Source organism: Gymnodraco acuticeps, unplaced genomic scaffold (assembly GCF_902827175.1).
Source record: "Gymnodraco acuticeps unplaced genomic scaffold, fGymAcu1.1, whole genome shotgun sequence".
NCBI classification, from domain to species: Eukaryota; Metazoa; Chordata; class Actinopteri; order Perciformes; family Bathydraconidae; genus Gymnodraco; species Gymnodraco acuticeps.
This window is the reverse complement of record NW_022991001.1, coordinates 1,151,692-1,176,113: the sequence shown is the minus strand read 5'-3', so window position 1 is coordinate 1,176,113 and position 24,422 is coordinate 1,151,692. Positions and strand designations below refer to the sequence as shown.

General features: G+C 40.5%; 2 protein-coding genes across 2 annotated transcripts in view; one reads left to right on the top strand and one right to left on the bottom strand.

Annotated features, from left to right (window-relative positions):
• Positions 1–169: 169 nt before the first annotated feature.
• On the top strand, positions 170–21,117 carry eppk1 (epiplakin 1). The gene is given in 4 exon segments (XM_034236027.1): positions 170–315; positions 7,264–7,370; positions 8,521–17,293; positions 17,295–21,117. Coding segments are annotated over 2 exon segments (11,676 nt in total). The 5' UTR covers positions 170–315; positions 7,264–7,370; positions 8,521–8,534; the 3' UTR covers positions 20,212–21,117.
• fbxl6 (F-box and leucine-rich repeat protein 6) overlaps positions 21,106–24,422 on the bottom strand; it is a 15,608-nt gene continuing 12,291 nt past the window's right edge. Inside the window, exons 9-10 of the mRNA XM_034236034.1 lie at positions 21,735–21,978; positions 21,106–21,542 (exon numbers count right to left, since the gene is read on the bottom strand). Of these exons, the coding sequence (XP_034091925.1) occupies positions 21,416–21,542; positions 21,735–21,978 (371 nt within the window). The 3' untranslated portion in view covers positions 21,106–21,415. The remainder of the gene's footprint in view (positions 21,543–21,734; positions 21,979–24,422) is intronic.

The following is a 24,422-nucleotide window of genomic DNA, read 5'->3' as shown; positions in this document are numbered from 1 at the left end:
CCTCTGGTACAGTAAGAAAGGATCAATCTGCATGCTTGTTATTGTTTAAGAGCACAATGGGCATGCGCTGAGGAAATCTGCAGGAATTCCTGGCATCCTGTGATCAGAGCAAAGGGATCTCCGGTCGTTGCTCCCTCGCAGGCAGGAGAGGAGGGTGTTTCTCTGAAGGGGAGGGGCTTAACTGCTGGACCTGCTTTATATCTGACCAGTGAGCACTGAGAACTGCTCTGAGATGTTTGGAGCACCTCTAAACATCAGTGACTCTCACACCGGCTAACACTGACTAACCACAGTGAGACTTTCTACACACATCAGGTAAGAGCAGCCTTATTTATCTTAATGTTTGGGGATTTAAACTTCAATCATTTCTTTGTTTCTAAAGAAATAATCAGTCTCTATAAGAAAAGGCTCTTTCTAGGTAGTGAAAGTGAACTTTAAACTGCAGCTTAGTTTCTTTAGAGTGGGACTGAGATAGTGTTGAAATTGCTGATGTCAGCCAACACCCTTCTGATAAAATTGGAAAGCAAACATTCCTCACTGATTACCACACTTCCACATTCCTGTTTGGGTAACTGGTGTACTTAATTTTATTCCATTTTATACTATGTTTTTATTTAGTTTGTTTTAAATTTTGTTTGTAAGTTTTGTTTTATTGTGTCTTAATTATGTTCTGGTGCTTTTATGACTTCTTAACATGTGGCTTGTGTGTTCATTGATCATTGTACACCTCTCCTATGTTGATGTCTTATTGTTTTGTAAGCACTTTGTGACTTTGTCTGTGAAAAGCGCTTTATAAATAAACTTTACTTACATGTTATGATAATATTTTAAGACAAGGAAAACCTGAATATCCCTGTTAAGGCTTATCTGAACATTGTGTCTTTATTATGAATCCGGCATTTTCCACAGACACAAAAATGTTTATGCAACAAGTGATACTCCATTGCCTCACTCATTCCTATTGTTCATTGTCAAGAATGCAATAAGAAAGATTGAGTGTCTATAGTCGTGGTGCAACTGGCCATGCAGACATTGTGTCCTTCAAAGGTGAAAACACATTTGCAGTGGGTTGTTAATCTCGTTCTACTCCGAACATCTTAAAACAGATACTTGCTTCAGTTGAAGCTAAAGTTAATGCCCTACAGCCTACAGTATATAACTCATTCAGACACGTAGGAGTAACATGGTTTCACTTTTTACTCTAAATACATTTCATGTAATAAGCCTTACATACCATTTAACATATTTTAAGACTGGAATATGAGGTATTTTTTCAAAGGTCATCTATGTTATGAACCATCTAATATGTCAAAGGCATCTTCATTACAAGCAAAAATAATGAACACAAATGCAGTTATTATTAGAATCAGAGCTGCAACGATTGTCTGACTTGTTGATTTACAAAAAAATTGATTGACAATCATTTGACAGATGAATTAGGATATTGTAAAGTTAAATAAAATAGTTATATAAAAAATCCTAGATTCCTGAAGATATCATATCAGGCGCTCAGACAATAATGATTGTGATGGTCACTTTCCCGCAGTTTTACAGTTTTACTCATGGGCACAAATATCTTCTATTTAGACAGATTGTCCTGGCTAAATTGAAGCTAAAGTTAGAAGCGCTATAACTCAAGCAGACGAGGAGGTCATAATCGAATAAGTAATCTAGATCATACGTAGATAACAGATATTGAGGTGTAACTACTTGCTTGTACAATTTAATATAATCTGAAACACATGTCAACTTGTTTGTTTTTGCCGACACTGTTACAGAGGTGGTAATTAAATCATATGTGTTAGCCCTGTGGCGTTGTAGTTGGACTGCATTCTATTGAGGAGTGTCTTTAATATTATGCACCCACCTTCAAGTGTCTTAATATGAATAACAAAATAAAGGATGCAGTGTGTGTGCTCAATATCAACTGTATATAACATTCACACTTCTCAAATGTCAATAAAAGCGGACCAGTTTATGTTTCTGAGACAGAGTTCCCGCCTATTTAACTTTATTGTCACTATCTCCTCTGTGGTGTGAAAGTTAAGTACAATAGGCACATTATTACCAGTGGAGCATCACGATATGATAAGCAAATAGCATGGTGCAATAAATGTAAAGTAAATGTTCAACATCTAATTCAAACATTTACAAAGTAGGACACGGCCTCATTCAGCAGCACTGCAGGACAGCTGTTGTCATACAATACACAGCCTGTGGTTCAGCATGTTGAAAAAAGTACACACCTTCAGTCTACTGAGACATGACAGGAGTGCCACTTTTTACTCGCTTAAGGTGCGTGAATGGTGATTAACATGTCATGCGGAAAAGCTCATTTAGTTGACTTTCTGACACAATTTGCACAGTAAGTAACATGGAAGACAGTGATTATAAAGACAATGGAGCCTTGTCTAGAGTTACCCTCTCTGTTGTGTATTGCAACAGTTAGCAGGTTTGTGAAGGCCATGACCAAGTTCCTTCCACACCTTGTTTTCTTAGTGGGTTTTCAATCCTCCTGAAGGCAATGACATCATGTATCACACAGAGCCTGAGCCACAAACTATCAACAGAAGGTGTGGAAAATAATGGTCTTTGCAAATCAAATTCACTTGTTTGAATGATGTAATTTGCATCAGTGAAATAGTTAGAACTTGAATATTTCGGTTATTCATTGTCAGTCTGGTACTGTATCGTCTCATTCACATTTAATTCAAAGCTTTATAGGATCTAGAACCCTAAAACACTAAAATATATTGCACTATTGTTAAGTTTTATAGTGTTGGATATTTTTTAAACCTCACTGGCTCTCTGCCTGTTTAAATCTTGACCTTTCCCTCCCACACACTCCCACTTTCCCTCCTTTTTTTGGGACATTTATACATTGTTTTTACTGTTTTTATTTGTATGTGTTATTTCTATTTGTTGAATGTGTATGTGAATGTCTGGTATTTGATTGCATTCCTGTTTCCTTTGGTTTTCTTGGTTTGTGAAGCCACAATAGTTTTGAAATCATATTATTATTAATATTTCCCAAATGTTATAAATACGGTCAGTTTTTTCCCCTCATCACCCGATGTATCATAATATGCAATGCGTCCATTTTTCTCTTTCAGCAATGTATCAATCTATTCTAAAAAACGAATATTATCCCCAACTCTGCAGTTCCCCATTAGCTGAAAGGAGCATTTATGAAAGTAACTAGTAACAAGTTATTTTACTTTACTTTAAAAATAATAACAATAAAAATACAAGTGTTTGTGTTGTTCTGTGGCACAGTAAGAGAAAAGACAACTCCCCATCATTGTAGCAATTATCATTATGAAATGTAGTGGAACAATACAGCTAGCTGATAATAAAGCATGCGGCTCTGACCGAATCACTGCAGAGCACCTTAAACTGGCAAGCCCGAAGGTTGCAGTTCTTCTTGCCATTTGTTTTACCGGCCTCATGACTCATGGTATGTTGCCAGACTCCATGTTGACTGTTACTTTGGTGCCTGTCATTAAGGACAAAGCGGGCAAGGTAGGGAGCTTGGATAACTATAGACCAATTGCTCTAGCCAGTGTGTTGTCCAAAGTCTTGGAAAGAATTTTGTTAGATAGACTATGTTCCTATTTATGTACCTCAGATAACCAGTTTGGCTTCAAGGCTAAGCATGGTACTGAGCTATGCATCTATGCTTTGAAGGAAATGGTAGAAACATATAGAAGACAGAATTCCACTGTTCTGATTGGTTTCATTGATGCCTCTAAGGCTTTTGACCGAGTTAACCACCATAAACTGTTTTTAAAATTGAGACAAAGGGGTGTGCCTAACAGTATAATTAGGATCCTGGCTTATTGGTATGCCAACCAGAGCATGCGGATCAAATGGGGGAATGCAGTCTCTGCGCCATTTGGTGTTGGTAATGGAGTCCGCCAGGGGGGGGCTCCTCTCACCATGCCTTTTTAATATCTATATGAATGATCTATCAGATGATTTAAGTGTCTGTAAAACAGGGTGTGTGATTGGTAATGTGATTGTAAACCATCTTATGTATGCCGATGATCTGGCTATTGTTTCTCCTAGCAGTGCTGGTTTTCAACAGTTGCTAAATGTTTGTTCTGATTACGGAGTCAAATTTGACGTTAAATACAATGCTAAGAAGAGCGCTGTAATGATCTGCAGAGCACAAGGGGATAAGAACCTTTGTTTTCCAACATGCTATCTGTCAGGACAGGTGCTGTCTGTTTGCTGTAACACTAAGTATCTGCTGTCTGTTTGCTGTGACACTAAGTATCTGGGACACATCATCACAGATGAAATGGCTGATGATGATGACATGTATAGACAGCGGCGTGTCTTATATATGCAAGCCAACATGTTGGCTAGAAAATTCTCTTGGTGTTCAGATAAGGTTCTGGTGAACCTCTTTAGAGCTTATTGCACTCCTCTCTATACTGCCCCCTTGTGGGTCAAGTATAAGAAGGCGAGCCTCAAGAAGCTCCAGGTTGCATATAATGACTGTTTGCGTATACTGCTTAGAAAACCAAGGTAGTGCAGTGCAAGTGAAATGTTCTGTAACGCACGAGTCAACACGTTCCATGCTCTTTTGAGAAATCGAATGTACAAATTCATCTGTCGATTGAATGTTTCTCATAACTCTGTCATTATGCTGCTTTCAAATCCGTGTTTCAGTGCTGTACGATACCAGTCACCTCTGTGGAAACATTGGTATAACTGCCTTTTTTAATTTATATTTGAGTGTTGTATGTTTTTTGTAATAATGGACCAAGAGTCTCTTTAAATAAAAGATGATTACTGATTACTGAATACAACAAAAGATATGTTTAGACATTTTGACAGGCATCTTTATTGTAGCCTCAACAATCAAGTTCTAAGTAGTGCACTTGTAGTGCAATATGAAATAAAAACAACTACACTCTTTTGGCAGTGTAACAATTAAACAAGAACTACACTCTTTTGGCAGTAACAATTAAATAAATAATAAACTGTCAGACTGACACTGAAGACAAACAAACTATTTTCAGCCTCACAAAAACAAACTAACAGTGAAATAATTTACCTCACATCTGGCCATTTTGCATAAACACAATCAATAATGGTGGATAAACTTAAGAAGGGTAACACTTTACAATAAGATACACAAAATGTGCTTAGTTACTGCTTAGTTACTGAGGAACTACTAGATAGTTAATGGTTAGTTAATGAGTAGTTCCTCAGTGACTGCGATTGAGGAACTGATGGTTAGTTACTGGTAAACAGACTGGGGGTACTGTATTAATGAATCATTCGTTAATGGTTAGTTAATGAGTAGTTCCTCAGTGAACTTATGGTTAGTTACTGGTAAACAGACTGGGGGGTACTGTATTAACGAATCATTCGGTAATGGTTACTTAATGAGCAGTTTCTCAGTGACTGCGATGGATGGTTAGATAGTTACTGGTAAACAGACTGGAGGGTACTGTATTCATGAATCATTCGTTAATGGTTACTTAATGAGGAGTTCCTGGGAGACTTTGATTGAAGCAATGGTCCGCTGCAGCAGGGCACTTTTAAACCTGCCATCTTCGGCTGGCTTGGGTCCCACCCTGGATCAACTGGTGGAGGTGGATCCGATTTACCTTACCATTACTTAGGCCGTTAGCTTGAAAAGCACCGGGTTTTCGTGTTCACACTGCAGTGGAGCAGCCTCTTAGCTCCGGAATCCGGTTCGTTTCAAGCACCAACAAATTGTCCGGCCAGAGCAAAAGCACCGCATACGTCACGCTTACGTCGAGGCGGGGGCAGAGACAGATCAACTCCTGAACAACAACAAAAAGCCCGCGTTTTATCCAGTTTGTACACAACGATGGAGAAACTTAACAAGAGTTTCAGAGTTTCTGCCATAGACTGTAAAGGTTTCTGCTCATGGTGAAGCAACGTGTCTGCGTGTTAAGGTGGAACCTGAGCATTCACCTCTCATTATAACTCATTATAAACTTTACTTCACGTGTTCATTTGAGAACAGCTGTTACATACCTGGTTGAAGGTTACAGTTCATTTAAATGAAAGATACAAGTTAACGTTACTCCCCACTCATGGTTCAGTCCGCCTTAAGAAATAAGACCGACCTCGGAAGCAGTTGTGTTTTAAAAAAACCTTTATTGACACGAGTACACTTTTTTATTAGAATATAGTCTAAACCACAGAAATGACTCCGGAAAAGCTGCAGATAGAGCCATAAGAAATGAATGCAACTGATTTCATCCGCGCGGTTTGGCTTTATGAAGCAGGCACGCAAACGGTTACGTCATGACGAAAACGATGACGAAAACGATGACGCAACGACGCATTACCAGTCGGACTCTGGGCGGTGTGAAAACAGCCAGAGCTAAACCGAAGAACCGGTTCTGAACCTGAAAAGCTCTAACACGGAGCTTGAACCGGAGTTGCGTTGGTGTGAATGAGGTAATAGATCAAGGCAGACTGGTTTACAGACTCTCCTGTTTTGCCAAGCCGGTGCTTAAACAAATAGCTCTACACCCCTGGCCGACATGTCCTTAAAATAAAGTCCGAGTTTGAAATATATGTCAAATAATGTATGCACTGCCATTTCCCCAGTGGCGAACCGTGTCTATCGCAACTGGAACTTCTGTTGACACACACATTCCCAATGTGTAAAGTCGTGTCATTTGTACGCAGACTGAAGAAAGTTGGTTGGTGCTCCTCTTCCTACTTGGCACACCGGTAACTGGCTGAGCCGCCGAATCCCTCGGAACATCATAAAAGCCACTTTCAACTGTTTTCTGGTGAAAGTTTAACTAGGCTACTGGATGAAATAATATAACTGGTATTGGTGCGAAAATTAAACACTTTTTGAAAAAAACATGATAAAATATTTTTATATATTTATAATTCTGCAAATATTACGATAAACTCACAGCTATTTTGCAGCCCGGCAGTAACACCTCCGCGGCACGGCACCGGTCCGCGGCCCGGGGGTTTGGAACCCCTGGCTTAAATAATGTAACTTGTTGGCAAAAAAAACAACATTTATAGTGGACTGAGCGCCACTATCCAATATCACCCTTGTTGTTATCAGGCACATTTACACATCAAGTGTGAGTGTGTGTATTTATTGAGTTGTGAGCAAGTAGCCTAGATAAACTGGGTAAACACAAAGGTACAATTTCAATACATGATAAAAAGACTACGCTGATAACGAACATAGAGAGAGAGATTTGATGAGCAGAATGTTCATCACCTGCCTTATCTCAACAGGGACCGAGTTTCAAAGCTCTAACAGGTCGGAGTACCTTTGGCCTTCATCAGGAGCGGCCCGGAACCTCCGAGGAGCTGAGGCTGCAGACTGATAAGGAAACAAAAAGGTTAGGAAAAAAACTTTGACTAACCAACTTTTTCTTGCACAGTCTGGTGATTTAGAGGCTTTACTTTATTATTTTTAAACTTCATGGCCTTAACTCAATTACCGAATTTCACTTTCAGTATTTTGCTGCAATATATTAGATATTCCTAGAAGGGCCAATAGGCAAACATTAGTGTTAAGCCTTTTTGCATTCCCTGATATGTGTTAGCATTAAAAACAAACAGAAAACAAGTAAAACAGCTGCAATTCTAAATTGAAAAAGAGAGCCACAGTAAACCCTCATGATAATATGTTTAAAAATCATCACAGTTGAAGTAGTTGCAACTGTCTTCCCTTCATTTAGGAACTACTTTATTACAATTATTAAGGCCTTTATACCCTACGACGTTCTTGAATTTTTATCTTGGCTTCTTCTAAAGATTAAATAACTGACAGTATGAAAACACATTGGCCAAACAATTTGTGATTCAAAATCAAGCAAGGTTTTCATGTGATGAACTTGTGGACACCACAACATAACCAAGGAGAGTAGCAATGCAAGTCAAAAGAACAACATAATGCAAAAACAATTACAATCATTTTCATTGATGGTTTGGTGAGATTTCATAGTAATATTAAGGGCAGCCCAAAACTTTAGGTAAGATATTTATATAAGTGTGCCTTGTTGTCTACTAATAGAGGAACTGACTATGAGCAAGAAGTATGAAATAAATAAATGTAAAGTTATCCTCTTAGCGCTTCATATTTAGAGAAAAATTATTTCACAAATGTAGATGCGGAAAACACTTAATCAAGTTCAGTTATGTTGAAACTGTTTTAAAAATGTAGTAATAATACTTTATGGTTATTGTAGAGGCTGTAGTAAGTGGTGCTGTTCAATTGTACTGAATTAAAAAGAAAGGGATTTTAAGAACTCCAAACTTATTTATACAAACGATGTATGTATTCACTATTATTATTATCAACAGCAACATGAACTACAGTCTCCAGAATTAACATAATGTATATCATAGGCTTGTACATTTAACAATGTAAAGACTTTCTTCATAGGAATTTCTGTAAACATATGTAATGGACACAACAACTATATAACTCACAGAAAATGCATTCAAAATCCAAACCAATTACGCAACTGTTTCTGTGTTATACAGCTCTTGAGGCAAAGATGGACTCCAAGCGAAATGGCCACACACAAGTCCAGGGACCTGTGGGGGGCATCTTTTTGGAGAAAACAAAGGAGAAGATAACCATATATCAAGCCATGAAGAAACGTCTGCTTAAGCCAGGAACAGCATTAGCCCTGCTGGAAGCACAAGCAGCCACAGTAGGTATCGTAGACCCAATAAACAACAGAATACTTCCTGTTGTAGATGCTGTTAAGGAGGGAATAGTTGGACCGGAGATGAAAGAAAAGCTCCTCATAGCAGAGAAAGCTGTCAGTGGCTATGTAGACCCCTACACTAACCAAATGATATCTGTATTCCAAGCTATTCGAAAAGATTTAGTCCCAATAGAATATGGATTGAGGCTGCTGGAAGCACAGATTGCCACAAATGGCCTGTTTGATCCTGGTGAGAAGTCAACTATTTCAGTTGAATCAGCAATTCAAAAGGGCTACTATGAAAAAGGTTTGCTCAATGACCAGATGTCCGAGCTCAAAGTATTCTACAATCCAAGCTCACAAGAAAATCTAAACTACCAAAACCTCCTCAAAAAATGCACCGTGGAGCCTGACACAGGCCTGGTGCTCCTTCCTGTTTGCATCACTTTTAAAGGTCTGCGGAGAGGTATTTCCTCCACTGAACTTTTTGAGTCAAAGATCATTGACAAACAAACATTTGATGACCTACAGAAGGGAAAGACCAGCACACAGGATGTGATGTTGATGGAAACAGTGAAAGAATACCTGGAGGGCAAAGGCAGTATCGCAGGCATTGCTGTACTCTCATCTAATCAGAGAATGAGCATTTATGAAGCCATGAAGAAAGGTATACTGATGCCTGGAACAGCACTTGTTCTACTGGAGGCACAAGCTGCAACTGGATTCATGATTGATCCTGTAGAAAATAAAAAGTACACTGTGGATGAGGCCATCAAAAACAAAGTTTTTGGCCCAGAATATCATGCAAAGCTGCGTTCTGCTGAGCGAGCAGTTACTGGCTACAAAGACCCATATTCAGGTGAAACTATATCCCTGTTTCAAGCCATGTCAAAAGACCTCATGGTTAAGGAACATGGGATCCGCCTTCTTGAGGCGCAAATTGCTACAGGTGGAATAATAGATCCCATCAACAGTCACAGACTACCAACAGAAGTGGCCTTCAAAAGAGGTTATTTTGATGAAGGAATGAACGCCATACTAGAGGATTCAGGGGATGACACAAAAGGTTTCTTTGACCCAAACACAAAAGATAATCTAACTTATCTTCAGCTGATGCAAAGGTGTGTCACTGATCCAATAACTGGACTGTGTCTCCTCCCTCTCCTCTCCAAGTCAGACTGCCTGAATTTCAACTTCATTGACTACCAAACTAAAATGACTTTCAAAGAGGAGAAGGTCAACATGACATGCGGGAAGTACATGGGAATGACAGTATCTCTGTGGGAACTCCTCATGTCAGAATACTTTGATGAACACCAGAGGCGAGACATCATTCAAAAGTTTAGAGAGGGGAAGCTCAATATCAAGATGGTTACCACAACAATTCTGGAAGTCATTGAAAAGTCTGTGAAAACAACAAACTGTGTCTTTGAAGGCATCAGAGAAACTGTTACAGCCAAACAGCTTGTGGACGCAGATATCATTAGTAAAGAGGTTATGGAGGATCTGGAAAAGGGAAAAATTTCAGTGAAGGAAGTGATAGCAGATGAAAGTGTAAATGTCTACCTACAGGGGAAAGACAGCATTGCAGGCATTTTGCTTCCTGATTCTCAAATCATGAGCATTTACCAGGCCAAACAAAAAGGGAAGTTGATGCCAGGAACTGCTCTGATTCTACTGGAGGCACAAGCAGCAACCGGGTTCATCATTGACCCAATCGGAAACAGAAAGTGTTCAGTGGATGATGCAGTCAAAGCAAAGATTGTGGGGCCTGACGTGTGTCAAAAGTTGCGCTCAGCAGAGAAAGCGGTCACTGGATACAAAAATCCATATGATGGCCAAATAATCTCATTGTTCCAAGCCATGCAAAAAGATCTCATCGTCAAAGACCATGGAATTCGACTCTTGGAAGCACAAATTGCCACTGGTGGGATCATTGACCCAGTGAACAGCCATCGCATTCCTGTCCATGTGGCCTATAAGAAGGGATACTTCAATGAGGAAATGAATGAGATACTGGCTGACCCAAGTGACGACACCAAAGGATTCTTTGACCCCAACACCCATGAGAACCTGACATACTTGCAGCTCATGGCCAGATGTGTTAGAGATCCTAGTACAGGTCTTTGCCTCTTGCCACTCAAAAGCAAAAGCAACAGAATTAACATAGATGAAAATATGAAGGAGACTTTCAAAGCAACAATAGTTACTGTTAAATATGGAAGGTTCAAAGACAAACACACAACACTTTGGGAACTTATCAATTCAGAGTATTTGACAGAGGACAAAAGACAGGAGCTTTTCAAGCTCTTCAAATCAAGGAAAATCACAATCGAGCAACTGACTGTCACCATTTCCGAGATCATTGAGAGTAAGGAGATAAAACAGCAAGCAGGGCTGAACTTTACGAGTCTCAGAGGAGAGGTCTCTGTGGTGGATCTTTTGCAACTTGAAATAGTGAATGAAACAACTTACAACAGTTTGATTGATGGAACGATAACCAGCACTGATGTGATGAACATGGACAGTGTGAGAGATTACCTACATGGGAAAAGTTGTGTAGCTGGAGTGATACTGCAACCCTCCAATAAAAAGCTGAGCATCTATGAGGCACAGAGAATCGGCATTCTCACACCTGGCACTGCCCTCTGCCTACTTGAAGCACAAGCGGCCACAGGGTTTATTGTTGATCCTTTGCAAAACAAGAAACTCACAGTAAAACAAGCTATCAGAGAAAAATTGATTGGTCCACAGATGCATGAAAAGCTTTTGTCTGCAGAGAGGGCGGTCACTGGATACACAGATCCATACACTGGTCAAAAGATCTCTCTTTTCCAAGCTTTACAAAAGGATCTGATTGTCAAGCAGCATGGCCTCCGTTTACTTGAGGCCCAGATTGCTACAGGTGGTATCATTGATCCTTTGAAGTGTCTTCACTTACCTCTTGAGGTTGCATACAGGAAAGGGTATTTTGATGCAGAACTTAATAAGGTCCTAACAGATCCGACTGATGACACAAAAGGGTTTTTTGACCCAAAGACACAACATAATTTGACATACATGGAGATGCTTGTTAGATGTGTAAAAGATAAGGAAACAGGACTGTTTCTCCTGCCAATGACTGACAAGCCAAAAGCTACTGAGACAAAGGTAAAAATGTACACAGACACAGAGATAAAGCAAGAGCTTCAAAAGACAACAATGACTGTATCAGTAGGACACTACTCAGGAAAATCTGTGTCTCTCTGGGACTTGATTCACTCTGGGTACTTTACTGAGGATCAGCAGCTTGAATTCATTGAGAAGTACAGAGCAAGAAAGATTACCACAGAAACCATAATTACATCAGTGATTTCCACCATTAAAAAACTGGAGAAAAGCAAAACTTCCAAGATGATAATGGGCCTGCGAAAACCGGTCTCTGCACAAAAACTACTAGATTCGGATGTTATTGACGCAGACACATTCAAACAGGTGAATAAAGGAAAACTCACTCTTGAATCAGTTGTCCAACATGAACCTGTGAGAGGATACCTTAAGGGAACCGGAAGCATTGCTGGAATAAAAGTTCATCCATCTCAACAAGTAATGAGCATATATGAGGCAAAAAAGGAAGATCTGTTGACACCTGGCATTGCACTTCTACTGCTTGAGGCGCAGGCAGCAACAGGATGGATCATTGATCCTCTGAAAAACAAGAACTATGCTGTTGATGAGGCAGCGAAAGAAAAAATAATTGGACCAGATTTACATGAGCAACTTCTCTCAGCTGAAAGAGCTGTCACTGGCTACAAAGATCCATACACTGATGCAACAATATCACTGTTTGAAGCCATGAATAAACAGCTGATTAAAAAAAGTGATGGTATACGTCTTCTTGAAGCACAGATGGCAACTGGAGGAATCATAGACCCAAATCAAAGTCACAGACTACCTGTTCATGTTGCTATCAAAAAGGGATATCTGGATGACGAAATCAGCAAAAATCTGTTGAACCCAGAGGATGACACAAAGGGATTTTTTGACCCAAACACTAAAGAGAAAATCTCTTACCATCAGCTGATAAAGCAATGCGAGAAAGATCCTGAAACTGGGCTACTTCTTCTACCCCTGTACAAAGAGCAATCCCATGTATTTCACACTGATGAGCAAATAGAGCTTACACTCAAAAACAAAGCTATCATCATAAATGCAGGGAGATTTAAAGACAAAGAAGTGACATTGTGGGAAGCGTTACTCTCTGAATATATTTCGGAACAAAAAAGGGAGCAGCTTATACAACAATACAAGAAAGGAGCCACGAAAATAGAGGAGCTCATTGAAATACTCACTGTTATTGTTACAGAAGTTTCATCTAAAGAAAGAAAGTTTAAAGGACTTCGAAAGCAAGTTTCAGCTAGTGAGTTGTTTGAGTCTAAGATTATCTCAAAAGAGCTTTTCACACAGATAATACAAGGGGAGATAACCGAAGATAATGTTGACAAGATGGAATCGATTCAGAAATACCTCGGAGCTACAAACTGTATAGCAGGTGTCAGAGTTGAATCTACAAAGAAAGTGATGAGCATCTACGAGGCCAAGACAAAACGCCTGCTGACGCCTGGGACATCTCTTGTACTGCTTGAGGCACAAGCTGCCACTGGCTTTGTCATTGACCCAGTGAAAAACAAGAAACTCTCTGTAGAGGAAGCTGTGGCTCAAGGAGTGGTTGGCAGTGAGTGGAAAAAAAAACTGCTTTCAGCAGAACGAGCAGTTACAGGATACATAGATCACTACACTGGAAACACAATTTCATTGTTCCAAGCCTTGAAAAAAGATCTTATTGTGAAAGATCATGGAATTCGTCTCCTTGAAGCACAAATTGCCACTGGAGGCATAATTGACCCAGTGCACAGTCACAGAGTACCTGTACAGGTGGCATACACAAGAGGTTACTTTGATGAAGAAATGAATGAGATCCTGTCCGACCCTGATGATGACACCAAGGGCTTCTTTGATCCCAACACTCAAGAGAACCTCACATATCTTCAGCTGGTGGAGAGGTGTGTCACAGATCCCATTACAGGCCTTAGCTTACTGGTGATTGCAAAGAAAGGAGAGTTGTATTTCTTTGTTGATGAGGCAACAAAACTCATTTTGAAATCTACAACCACAACCAAAGCGGGAGGAAAATACCAAAGAACAACAGTGTCTCTGTGGGATCTGCTCTACTCCAAATACATCACTGAGGAGAAGAGGAGAGAGCTTGTGCAACAGTACAAGTCTGGATCAATCACAATCGAACACTTCCTGAAAATAATACTGACAATCATTGAGCCGCAGACTACAACAACCTCGTCCTCCTCAATCGTCATGTGCCAACCACCAGAAAGACAAGTGGACAGCAGCACACGATCTACTATCACGACTACAGTCACAGAGACAACTGAAGTTAAAAACTTCCATGGAATCAGAAAAGACGTCACACCTAGTGAGTTGTTTAAATCACAAATCATCAATGAGGACCTTTACAACAATCTTACAGCTGGAAATGTCACAGTGACAGAAGTAAGTGAAATGGATTCAGTGCGAAAGTACTTAGAGGGAACTAACAGCATTGCAGGAGTGTACCTGCAGTCCACCAAAGAGACCCTGAGTATCTATGAAGCCAAAAGCAAAGGCCTGCTAACTCCTGGTACTACTCTTGTTCTACTTGAGGCTCAAGCTGCCACTGGCTTTGTCATTGACCCAGTGAAAAACAAGAAACTTTCAGTGGAAGAAGCTGTATCTCAAAGAGTGGTTGGCAGCGAATGGAAAAACAAACTGCTTTCAGCAGAAAGGGCAGTTACAGGTTACAAAGATCCCTACACTGGAAACACAATTTCATTGTTCCAAGCCTTGAAAAAAGATCTTATTGTTAAAGATCATGGAATTCGTCTCCTTGAAGCCCAAATTGCCACTGGAGGCATAATTGACCCAGTGCACAGTCACAGAGTACCTGTACAGGTGGCATACACAAGAGGTTACTTTGATGAAGAAATGAACCAGATCCTGTCCGACCCTGATGATGACACCAAGGGCTTCTTTGATCCCAACACTCAAGAGAACCTCACATATCTTCAGCTGGTTGAGAGATGTGTCACAGATCCCATTACAGGCCTTAGCTTACTGGTGATTGCAAAGAAAGGAGAGTTGTATTTCTTTGTTGATGAGGCAACAAAACTCATTTTGAAATCTACAACCACAACCAAAGCGGGAGGAAAATACCAAAGAACGACAGTGTCTCTGTGGGATCTGCTCTACTCCAAATACATCACTGAGGAGAAGAGGAGAGAGCTTGTGCAACAGTACAAGTCTGGATCAATCACAATCGAACACTTCCTGAAAATAATACTGACAATCATTGAGCCGCAGACTACAACAACCTCGTCCTCCTCAATCGTCATGTGCCAACCACCAGAAAGACAAGTGGACAGCAGCACACAATCTACTATCACGACTACAGTCACAGAGACAACTGAAGTTAAAAACTTCCATGGAATCAGAAAAGACGTCACAGCTAGTGAGTTGTTTAAATCACAAATCATCAATGAGGACCTTTACAACAATCTTACAGCTGGAAATGTCACAGTGACAGAAGTAAGTGAAATGGATTCAGTGCGAAAGTACTTAGAGGGAACTAACAGCATTGCAGGAGTGTACCTGCAGTCCACCAAAGAGACCCTGAGTATCTATGAAGCCAAAAGCAAAGGCCTGTTAACTCCTGGTACTACTCTTGTTCTACTTGAGGCTCAAGCTGCCACTGGCTTTGTTATTGACCCAGTGAAAAACAAGAAACTTTCAGTGGAAGAAGCTGTATCTCAAAGAGTGGTTGGCAGCGAATGGAAAAACAAACTGCTTTCAGCAGAAAGGGCAGTTACAGGATACAAAGATCCCTACACTGGAAACACAATTTCATTGTTCCAAGCCTTGAAAAAAGATCTTATTGTTAAAGATCATGGAATTCGTCTCCTTGAAGCCCAAATTGCCACTGGAGGCATAATTGACCCAGTGCACAGTCACAGAGTACCTGTACAGGTGGCATACACAAGAGGTTACTTTGATGAAGAAATGAACCAGATCCTGTCCGACCCTGATGATGACACCAAGGGCTTCTTTGATCCCAACACTCAAGAGAACCTCACATATCTTCAGCTGGTTGAGAGATGTGTCACAGATCCCATTACAGGCCTTAGCTTACTGGTGATTGCAAAGAAAGGAGAGTTGTATTTCTTTGTTGATGAGGCAACAAAACTCATTTTGAAATCTACAACCACAACCAAAGCGGGAGGAAAATACCAAAGAACAACAGTGTCTCTGTGGGATCTGCTCTACTCCAAATACATCACTGAGGAGAAGAGGAGAGAGCTTGTGCAACAGTACAAGTCTGGATCAATCACAATCGAACACTTCCTGAAAATAATACTGACAATCATTGAGCCGCAGACTACAACAACCTCGTCCTCCTCAATCGTCATGTGCCAACCACCAGAAAGACAAGTGGACAGCAGCACACAATCTACTATCACGACTACAGTCACAGAGACAACTGAAGTTAAAAACTTCCATGGAATCAGAAAAGACGTCACAGCTAGTGAGTTGTTTAAATCACAAATCATCAATGAGGACCTTTACATCAATCTTACAGCTGGAAATGTCACAGTGACAGAAGTAAGTGAAATGGATTCAGTGCGAAAGTACTTAGAGGGAACTAACAGCATTGCAGGAGTGTACCTGCAGTCCACCAAAGAGACCCTGAGTATCTATGAAGCCAAAAGCAAAGGCCTGTTAACTCCTGGTACTACTCTTGTTCTACTTGAGGCTCAAGCTGCCACTGGCTTTGTCATTGACCCAGTGAAAAACAAGAAACTTTCAGTGGAAGAAGCTGTATCTCAAAGAGTGGTTGGCAGCGAATGGAAAAACAAACTGCTTTCAGCAGAAAGGGCAGTTACAGGATACAAAGATCCCTACACTGGAAACACAATTTCATTGTTCCAAGCCTTGAAAAAAGATCTTATTGTTAAAGATCATGGAATTCGTCTCCTTGAAGCCCAAATTGCCACTGGAGGCATAATTGACCCAGTGCACAGTCACAGAGTACCTGTACAGGTGGCATACACAAGAGGTTACTTTGATGAAGAAATGAACCAGATCCTGTCCGACCCTGATGATGACACCAAGGGCTTCTTTGATCCCAACACTCAAGAGAACCTCACATATCTTCAGCTGGTTGAGAGATGTGTCACAGATCCCATTACAGGCCTTAGCTTACTGGTGATTGCAAAGAAAGGAGAGTTGTATTTCTTTGTTGATGAGGCAACAAAACTCATTTTGAAATCTACAACCACAACCAAAGCGGGAGGAAAATACCAAAGAACGACAGTGTCTCTGTGGGATCTGCTCTACTCCAAATACATCACTGAGGAGAAGAGGAGAGAGCTTGTGCAACAGTACAAGTCTGGATCAATCACAATCGAACACTTCCTGAAAATAATACTGACAATCATTGAGCCGCAGACTACAACAACCTCGTCCTCCTCAATCGTCATGTGCCAACCACCAGAAAGACAAGTGGACAGCAGCACACGAATCTACTATCACGACTACAGTCACAGAGACAACTGAAGTTCAAAACTTCCATGGAATCAGAAAAGACGTCACAGCTAGTGAGTTGTTTAAATCACAAATCATCAATGAGGACCTTTACAACAATCTTACAGCTGGAAATGTCACAGTGACAGAAGTAAGTGAAATGGATTCAGTGCGAAAGTACTTAGAGGGAACTAACAGCATTGCAGGAGTGTACCTGCAGTCCACCAAAGAGACCCTGAGTATCTATGAAGCCAAAAGCAAAGGCCTGCTAACTCCTGGTACTACTCTTGTTCTACTTGAGGCTCAAGCTGCCACTGGCTTTGTCATTGACCCAGTGAAAAACAAGAAACTTTCAGTGGAAGAAGCTGTATTTCAAAGAGTGGTTGGCAGCGAATGGAAAAACAAACTGCTTTCAGCAGAAAGGGCAGTTACAGGATACAAAGATCCCTACACTGGAAACACAATTTCATTGTTCCAAGCCTTGAAAAAAGATCTTATTGTTAAAGATCATGGAATTCGTCTCCTTGAAGCCCAAATTGCCACTGGAGGCATAATTGACCCAGTGCACAGTCACAGAGTACCTGTACAGGTGGCATACACAAGAGGTTACTTTGATGAAGAAATGAACCAGATCCTGTCCGACCCTGATGATGACACCAAGGGCTTCTTTGATCCCAACACTCAAGAGAACCTCACATATCTTCAGCTGGTTGAGAGATGTGTCACAGATCCCATTACAGGCCTTAGCTTACTGGTGATTGCAAAGAAAGGAGAGTTGTATTTCTTTGTTGATGAGGCAACAAAACTCATTTTGAAATCTACAACCACAACCAAAGCGGGAGGAAAATACCAAAGAACGACAGTGTCTCTGTGGGATCTGCTCTACTCCAAATACATCACTGAGGAGAAGAGGAGAGAGCTTGTGCAACAGTACAAGTCTGGATCAATCACAATCGAACACTTCCTGAAAATAATACTGACAATCATTGAGCCGCAGACTACAACAACCTCGTCCTCCTCAATCGTCATGTGCCAACCACCAGAAAGACAAGTGGACAGCAGCACACAATCTACTATCACGACTACAGTCACAGAGACAACTGAAGTTCAAAACTTCCATGGAATCAGAAAAGACGTCACAGCTAGTGAGTTGTTTAAATCACAAATCATCAATGAGGACCTTTACATCAATCTTACAGCTGGAAATGTCACAGTGACAGAAGTAAGTGAAATGGATTCAGTGCGAAAGTACTTAGAGGGAACTAACAGCATTGCAGGAGTGTACCTGCAGTCCACCAAAAAGACCCTGAGTATCTATGAAGCCAAAAGCAAAGGCCTGTTAACTCCTGGTACTACTCTTGTTCTACTTGAGGCTCAAGCTGCCACTGGCTTTGTCATTGACCCAGTGAAAAACAAGAAACTTTCGGTGGAAGAAGCTGTATCTCAAAGAGTGGTTGGCAGCGAATGGAAAAACAAACTGCTTTCAGCAGAAAGGGCAGTTACAGGATACAAAGATCCCCACACTGGAAACACAATTTCATTGTTCCAAGCCTTGAAAAAAGATCTTATTGTTAAAGATCATGGAATTCGTCTCCTTGAAGCCCAAATTGCCACTGGAGGCATAATTGACCCAGTGCACAGTCACAGAGTACCTGTACAGGTGGCATACACAAGAGGTTACTTTGATGAAGAAATGAACCAGATCCTGTCCGACCCTGATGATGACACCAAGGGCTTCTTTGATCCCAACACTCAAGAGAACCTCACATATCTTCAGCTGGTTGAGAGATGTGTCACAGATCCCATTACAGGCCTTAGCTTACTGGTGATTGCAAAGAAAGGAGAGTTGTATTTCTTTGTTGATGAGGCAACAAAACTCATTTTGAAATCTACAACCACAACCAAAGCGGGAGGAAAATACCAAAGAACGACAGTGTCTCTGTGGGATCTGCTCTACTCCAAATACATCACTGAGGAGAAGAGGAGAGAGCTTGTGCAACAGTACAAGTCTGGATCAATCACAATCGAACACTTCCTGAAAATAATACTGACAATCATTGAGCCGCAGACTACAACAACCTCGTCCTCCTCAATCGTCATGTGCCAACCACCAGAAAGACAAGTGGACAGCAGCACACGATCTACTATCACGACTACAGTCACAGAGACAACTGAAGTTCAAAACTTCCATGGAATCAGAAAAGACGTCACAGCTAGTGAGTTGTTTAAATCACAAATCATCAATGAGGACCTTTACAACAATCTTACAGCTGGAAATATCACAGTGACAGAAGTAAGTGAAATGGATTCAGTGCGAAAGTACTTAGAGGGAACTAACAGCATTGCAGGAGTGTACCTGCAGTCCACTAAAGAGACCCTGAGTATCTATGAAGCCAAAAGCAAAGGCCTGCTAACTCCTGGTACTACTCTTGTTCTACTTGAGGCTCAAGCTGCCACTGGCTTTGTCATTGACCCAGTGAAAAACAAGAAACTTTCAGTGGAAGAAGCTGTATCTCAAAGAGTGGTTGGCAGCGAATGGAAAAACAAACTGCTTTCAGCAGAAAGGGCAGTTACAGGATACAAAGATCCCCACACTGGAAACACAATTTCATTGTTCCAAGCCTTGAAAAAAGATCTTATTGTTAAAGATCATGGAATTCGTCTCCTTGAAGCCCAAATTGCCACTGGAGGCATAATTGACCCAGTGCACAGTCACAGAGTACCTGTACAGGTGGCATACACAAGAGGTTACTTTGATGAAGAAATGAACCAGATCCTGTCCGACCCTGATGATGACACCAAGGGCTTCTTTGATCCCAACACTCAAGAGAACCTCACATATCTTCAGCTGGTGGAGAGGTGTGTCACAGATCCCATTACAGGCCTCAGTTTACTATCATTGAGAAAGTGAATGAAACCAAAGCTTTTTTCATGCATTTTATTTTCTGTTGTGCATGCATTCTTAGATTTTTACTCAACAGAATGCAGGATGTTGAAACACGAGACAAATACACGCAGACTGTAGTTCTCCAACTACTGTTACCTATAATGCTTCAGTTACAACTGCTTGTTGTGGAGTGTAGATTATTTGAACCAGCACCCACAAAACCAGTGACACTGACACAACTCCACTTTGGAATTTAGCCATTCTTAACCCCCCTCAAAATAAATCAACTTTGAGAAATGTTGAATTTAGTGGCCGTAAAACTCTATTAAACTGATGAAATCATCTATTTTCTCAAAATATACATACAGATCTTACATAGATAAACACTTAAAATACAGCATATTGTTTTTAAATCTTTGTTTTCTGTATTCAAGGCTGTCACTGGGAAATAAAATCTTAGATTTGCAATACTTTTTGGGGATTTTGTATTCTTCTGCACAGCACTTGGGTCTGGATGTTTTAGAGTGCTTCATAAATAAAGTTGGATTGGATTTGTGGGAATTATGAATTGCATTATCGTATATTGATGTGGGTAGATGGAGTTAAGCTGTGCCTATAGAAGCTAGACTTAGATATGTTACCATTTAGGCCGAAAAGATGAACACTTAATTCTTAATTAAGTTATACTTTGCTTTCATTTGAAGTCAGCCCTGCTCTTTCTGTATTATTGTAAATTATGTTTTGTTGAAACTGTTTCATTATATGGCCAACTAAACAAATGAAATATATATTTTGACATTTTTGGAAGTTGATGTGTATTGAACAACAGACTTTAAAATTATTTCCTGATTGAAGAGTCCACACATGTTGGACAACTCTTCACCCATAATCATTTCTGTTCAACAACAATAAAGCAAATACAATGAAAAACATGTTTTATTTCAAACAAGAGTGTGAAATATGTCTCAATTGGAAACACTTAAATGTATATCCGTAACAAATATGTGAATGCAGCAAGAAAGCATTTGGTCATTCTGTAAATTAAGCTTAAAAGTGCAGCACCCTCTAGTGGAAGGACAGTATTACAAACTTTAAAGTTTTATATTTAATATCAAACAGTTATTGACGACATTCCTTAAAAAACAATCCATGAGGAAGTGTGTTTTTAAGACATTGAAATAAGCCTTTCGGATTCTGATTTTTGAAACCCGAATAAATGTGAAAACCACTACAGTTTGTCCAGCAGCTGGCGAATGTCTTCTTGGCCACGGTAAATTCTCTTTATTCCTCTTGGAAGATAGCGGCAGGATGAAAGGTTAAGGTAGCCAAGAGCCGTCGTTTGGCCGACGACAAGCCTGCAAAATAAAGCAAAGACACCAATTTATTTTTTGTGAAACCCTTGGAAAGATAATGAAAATGCTAAATTTGCAATACTCAAGATTTACAAATGTCATGCTGGATTCATGATCAGTTCTGATGATGTGATTGTCAAACGTTTATTTGATTAATGGGACTGGTAGAGTCAAGACAAACTATACATTAAGTACCTGAGGGCAGGTGGTGTGATCCTGGTCCCACTCAGGTTCAGTGAATGGAGGGTATCTGCCTGTGAGGCCTGAGCGAGGTGACTCATGGCTATCTCCAGGTCCTCCTCGGAGAAGAGCTGATTTGCAATGTCAAGCTGTTGCAGTGTTCGACTCCATTTCTGGGTGACCATGTGAAGCTCCTTCTTCGGTGATGATAACCCAACATTGCTGCAGAAATACTGTCCCCAGAACAGACACTCCAGTTCTGCCAAATCACAGCAAAATAAAGGAGTATTAATTAATAAATTGGGTTTTTAATGACACTCAGATCTGATATTAAGAACACAGCAGGCTATTGTATTAGGAACTTAAAAATAATAAACATTCCTTTGTAAATGTGCTTAAATATAAGTATAAAAAAGGGGTATTTCATCTCATCAATAATAGTTCAAGTCATTGTGGATTTCATATGAAAAGACCAGCCTATCATAATTAGTTCCCAATGTAAATCTTGCTTAAAGCTTTTTGAGTTATTATGTTCCTGTAGTGTGTTATATAGGTTTTTTCTGCATGTCAATTATCTGCAAAGGTTAAAGTCCCTGTGTTCCCTCCAGATGGAGTTTCCCCCCTGCCCCTGCCTGAAATGTCTCCATTGGTCTTGTTTACTTCGGTAACATAATGACGTCACTATGTAACACTAGCGCTTCTATTGGCTATATAGCGCTCTTAACACATTGTACTTGATAAACTAAGAGGCGGGACATCTCTAAGTTGACCAATCACAACAGAGCCGGCCAGCTAACAAATCAGAGCAGACTGGGCTCAGAGGCCTCTACTACGAAGCAGGATTTTCGCTTAGCGAGCTAACTTCAGGGAAAACTCTGGATTTCCGGTCCTACGACACTGGTTCACTTCTTAGCGGGCTAGATCTCCATGGTAACTTATGCTGAACGGCTAGCCTGCTCCGGAGCAGGTTAGGTTCCAGGATAAGAGAGCAACTCAGTGAAAGCACCACCTGCTGACCAATCAGAGCTCAGTGTGCGGAGTTTAAAGCGATCAAGTCATATTACAGGGGAAAGGAAATACAGAAAAGCTGCCGTTGCAGGAAAGACGGCCGGCAAAAATCACCGACTGTGTGAACGTGAACATTATTAGAATATCACCTCCCATCTTCAGAGCAATCTGACTATTATAACATTAGCGTTAAGAAAGCTTACTTAAATATCTGCCACAACATAAGTAACCGGATCAGAGTAACATTAAGTACAGTCCGCGGCACTGTGAGTGCAGACGTCGATGTGTCCCATTATCATTCATATCACATCATAATGTATAATTTCCTTATCCGAGTCAGCTTCTTGAGCCGTATCTGGCCGTGCAACACTCACAGTGTCACATGCTGTATGCAGAAGTATTATTTTAAGTAACACATTAAGTTGACGAAACACTCGAGACAAATGTAATTAAAGTCAGATCGTGTCTTAGTGATATCCTAAACCTGTTAATGTATGCATTCAAACACTTTTTCTGTTACCAGCTGTATTCACCTTGCAGGTGCAGCTATGTGGCTTTGATCCTGGATCAAGTGTTAAGTCATGGATGTTTAAAGTTTAACTTCTTCATATTTGACTAATATTATTCTACAGGATGCTTTTAATACACTGCAACACTCCTTGTCCCTCCGATTCTGACACTGGAAGGGACATGCCTTGACAAAGTAGCATCCTACAAATATCTGGGCATATGGATTGATGAAAAGATGGCCTTTGATGTTCATATTGGGAACCTACTGAGAAAACTTAGACCTAAACTGGGCTTTTTCTTCCGTTTAAAGAAATGTTTCCCGTCTGAAGCCAGGAAGAGAATTGTGCAGAGTTCCTTTCTGTCTGTATTAGACTATGGCGATGTGATCTATATGCATGCTCCTTCCTCCCTGCTTAAAAAGCTGGATTCTGCGTACCATACTGCTATACGTTTTGTAACGGGTGCAGGCTCTCGCACCCACCACTGCACTTTGTATCAGTCCCTAGGATGGTCCTCTCTGTACCAAAGAAGACAATCACACATGTTGATCTTTATCCTTAAGTCATTGCTAGGTAAGCTGCCCTTATATATCTCCAGACTTCTGTCCTTTTATACTTGCTTTTTTAATACCAGACGAGCAGCCAATGGGATGCTTTTAAATGTTCCTTTGATGCAGTCAGAGCTTGGTAAAGCTGCATTCTCCCACTATGCTCCCTTTTTATGGAATACGCTGCAAGTAAAACTTTGTCTAGAGGCACTTCCTACTGTAAATGCTTTTAAAAGGTATGCTACGATTAGCCCTTCATGAAACATGTAACTGTTTTACCTGATGCTGATGTGATTATGCTTCTTGCCACTGCACAAATGGCCTTCTGTATTTATATTTGAATTGTATGTTTTTTGTTTAATGCCCTTGTTTTATGTTGAAACTTGTTGTGTGCCGTGTTGGTCAGGACTCCCTGGAAGAAGAGATCTTGTATCTCAATGGGACATTCCGGGATAAATAAAATAAAGGAAAAATTAAAATTAAAGTTCCCTTTTCATTCAGGAAGTATGACGCTGCGCTGTCAGTACGCTTGTCCATGTTTGTGATTGGTCAAATGCTCCAAATACCACCCCTCTCATGTGAACGCGCACCTAACTAGATAGGACATGGCTGGCTTGAGCGATCCGCTTGATATCCGT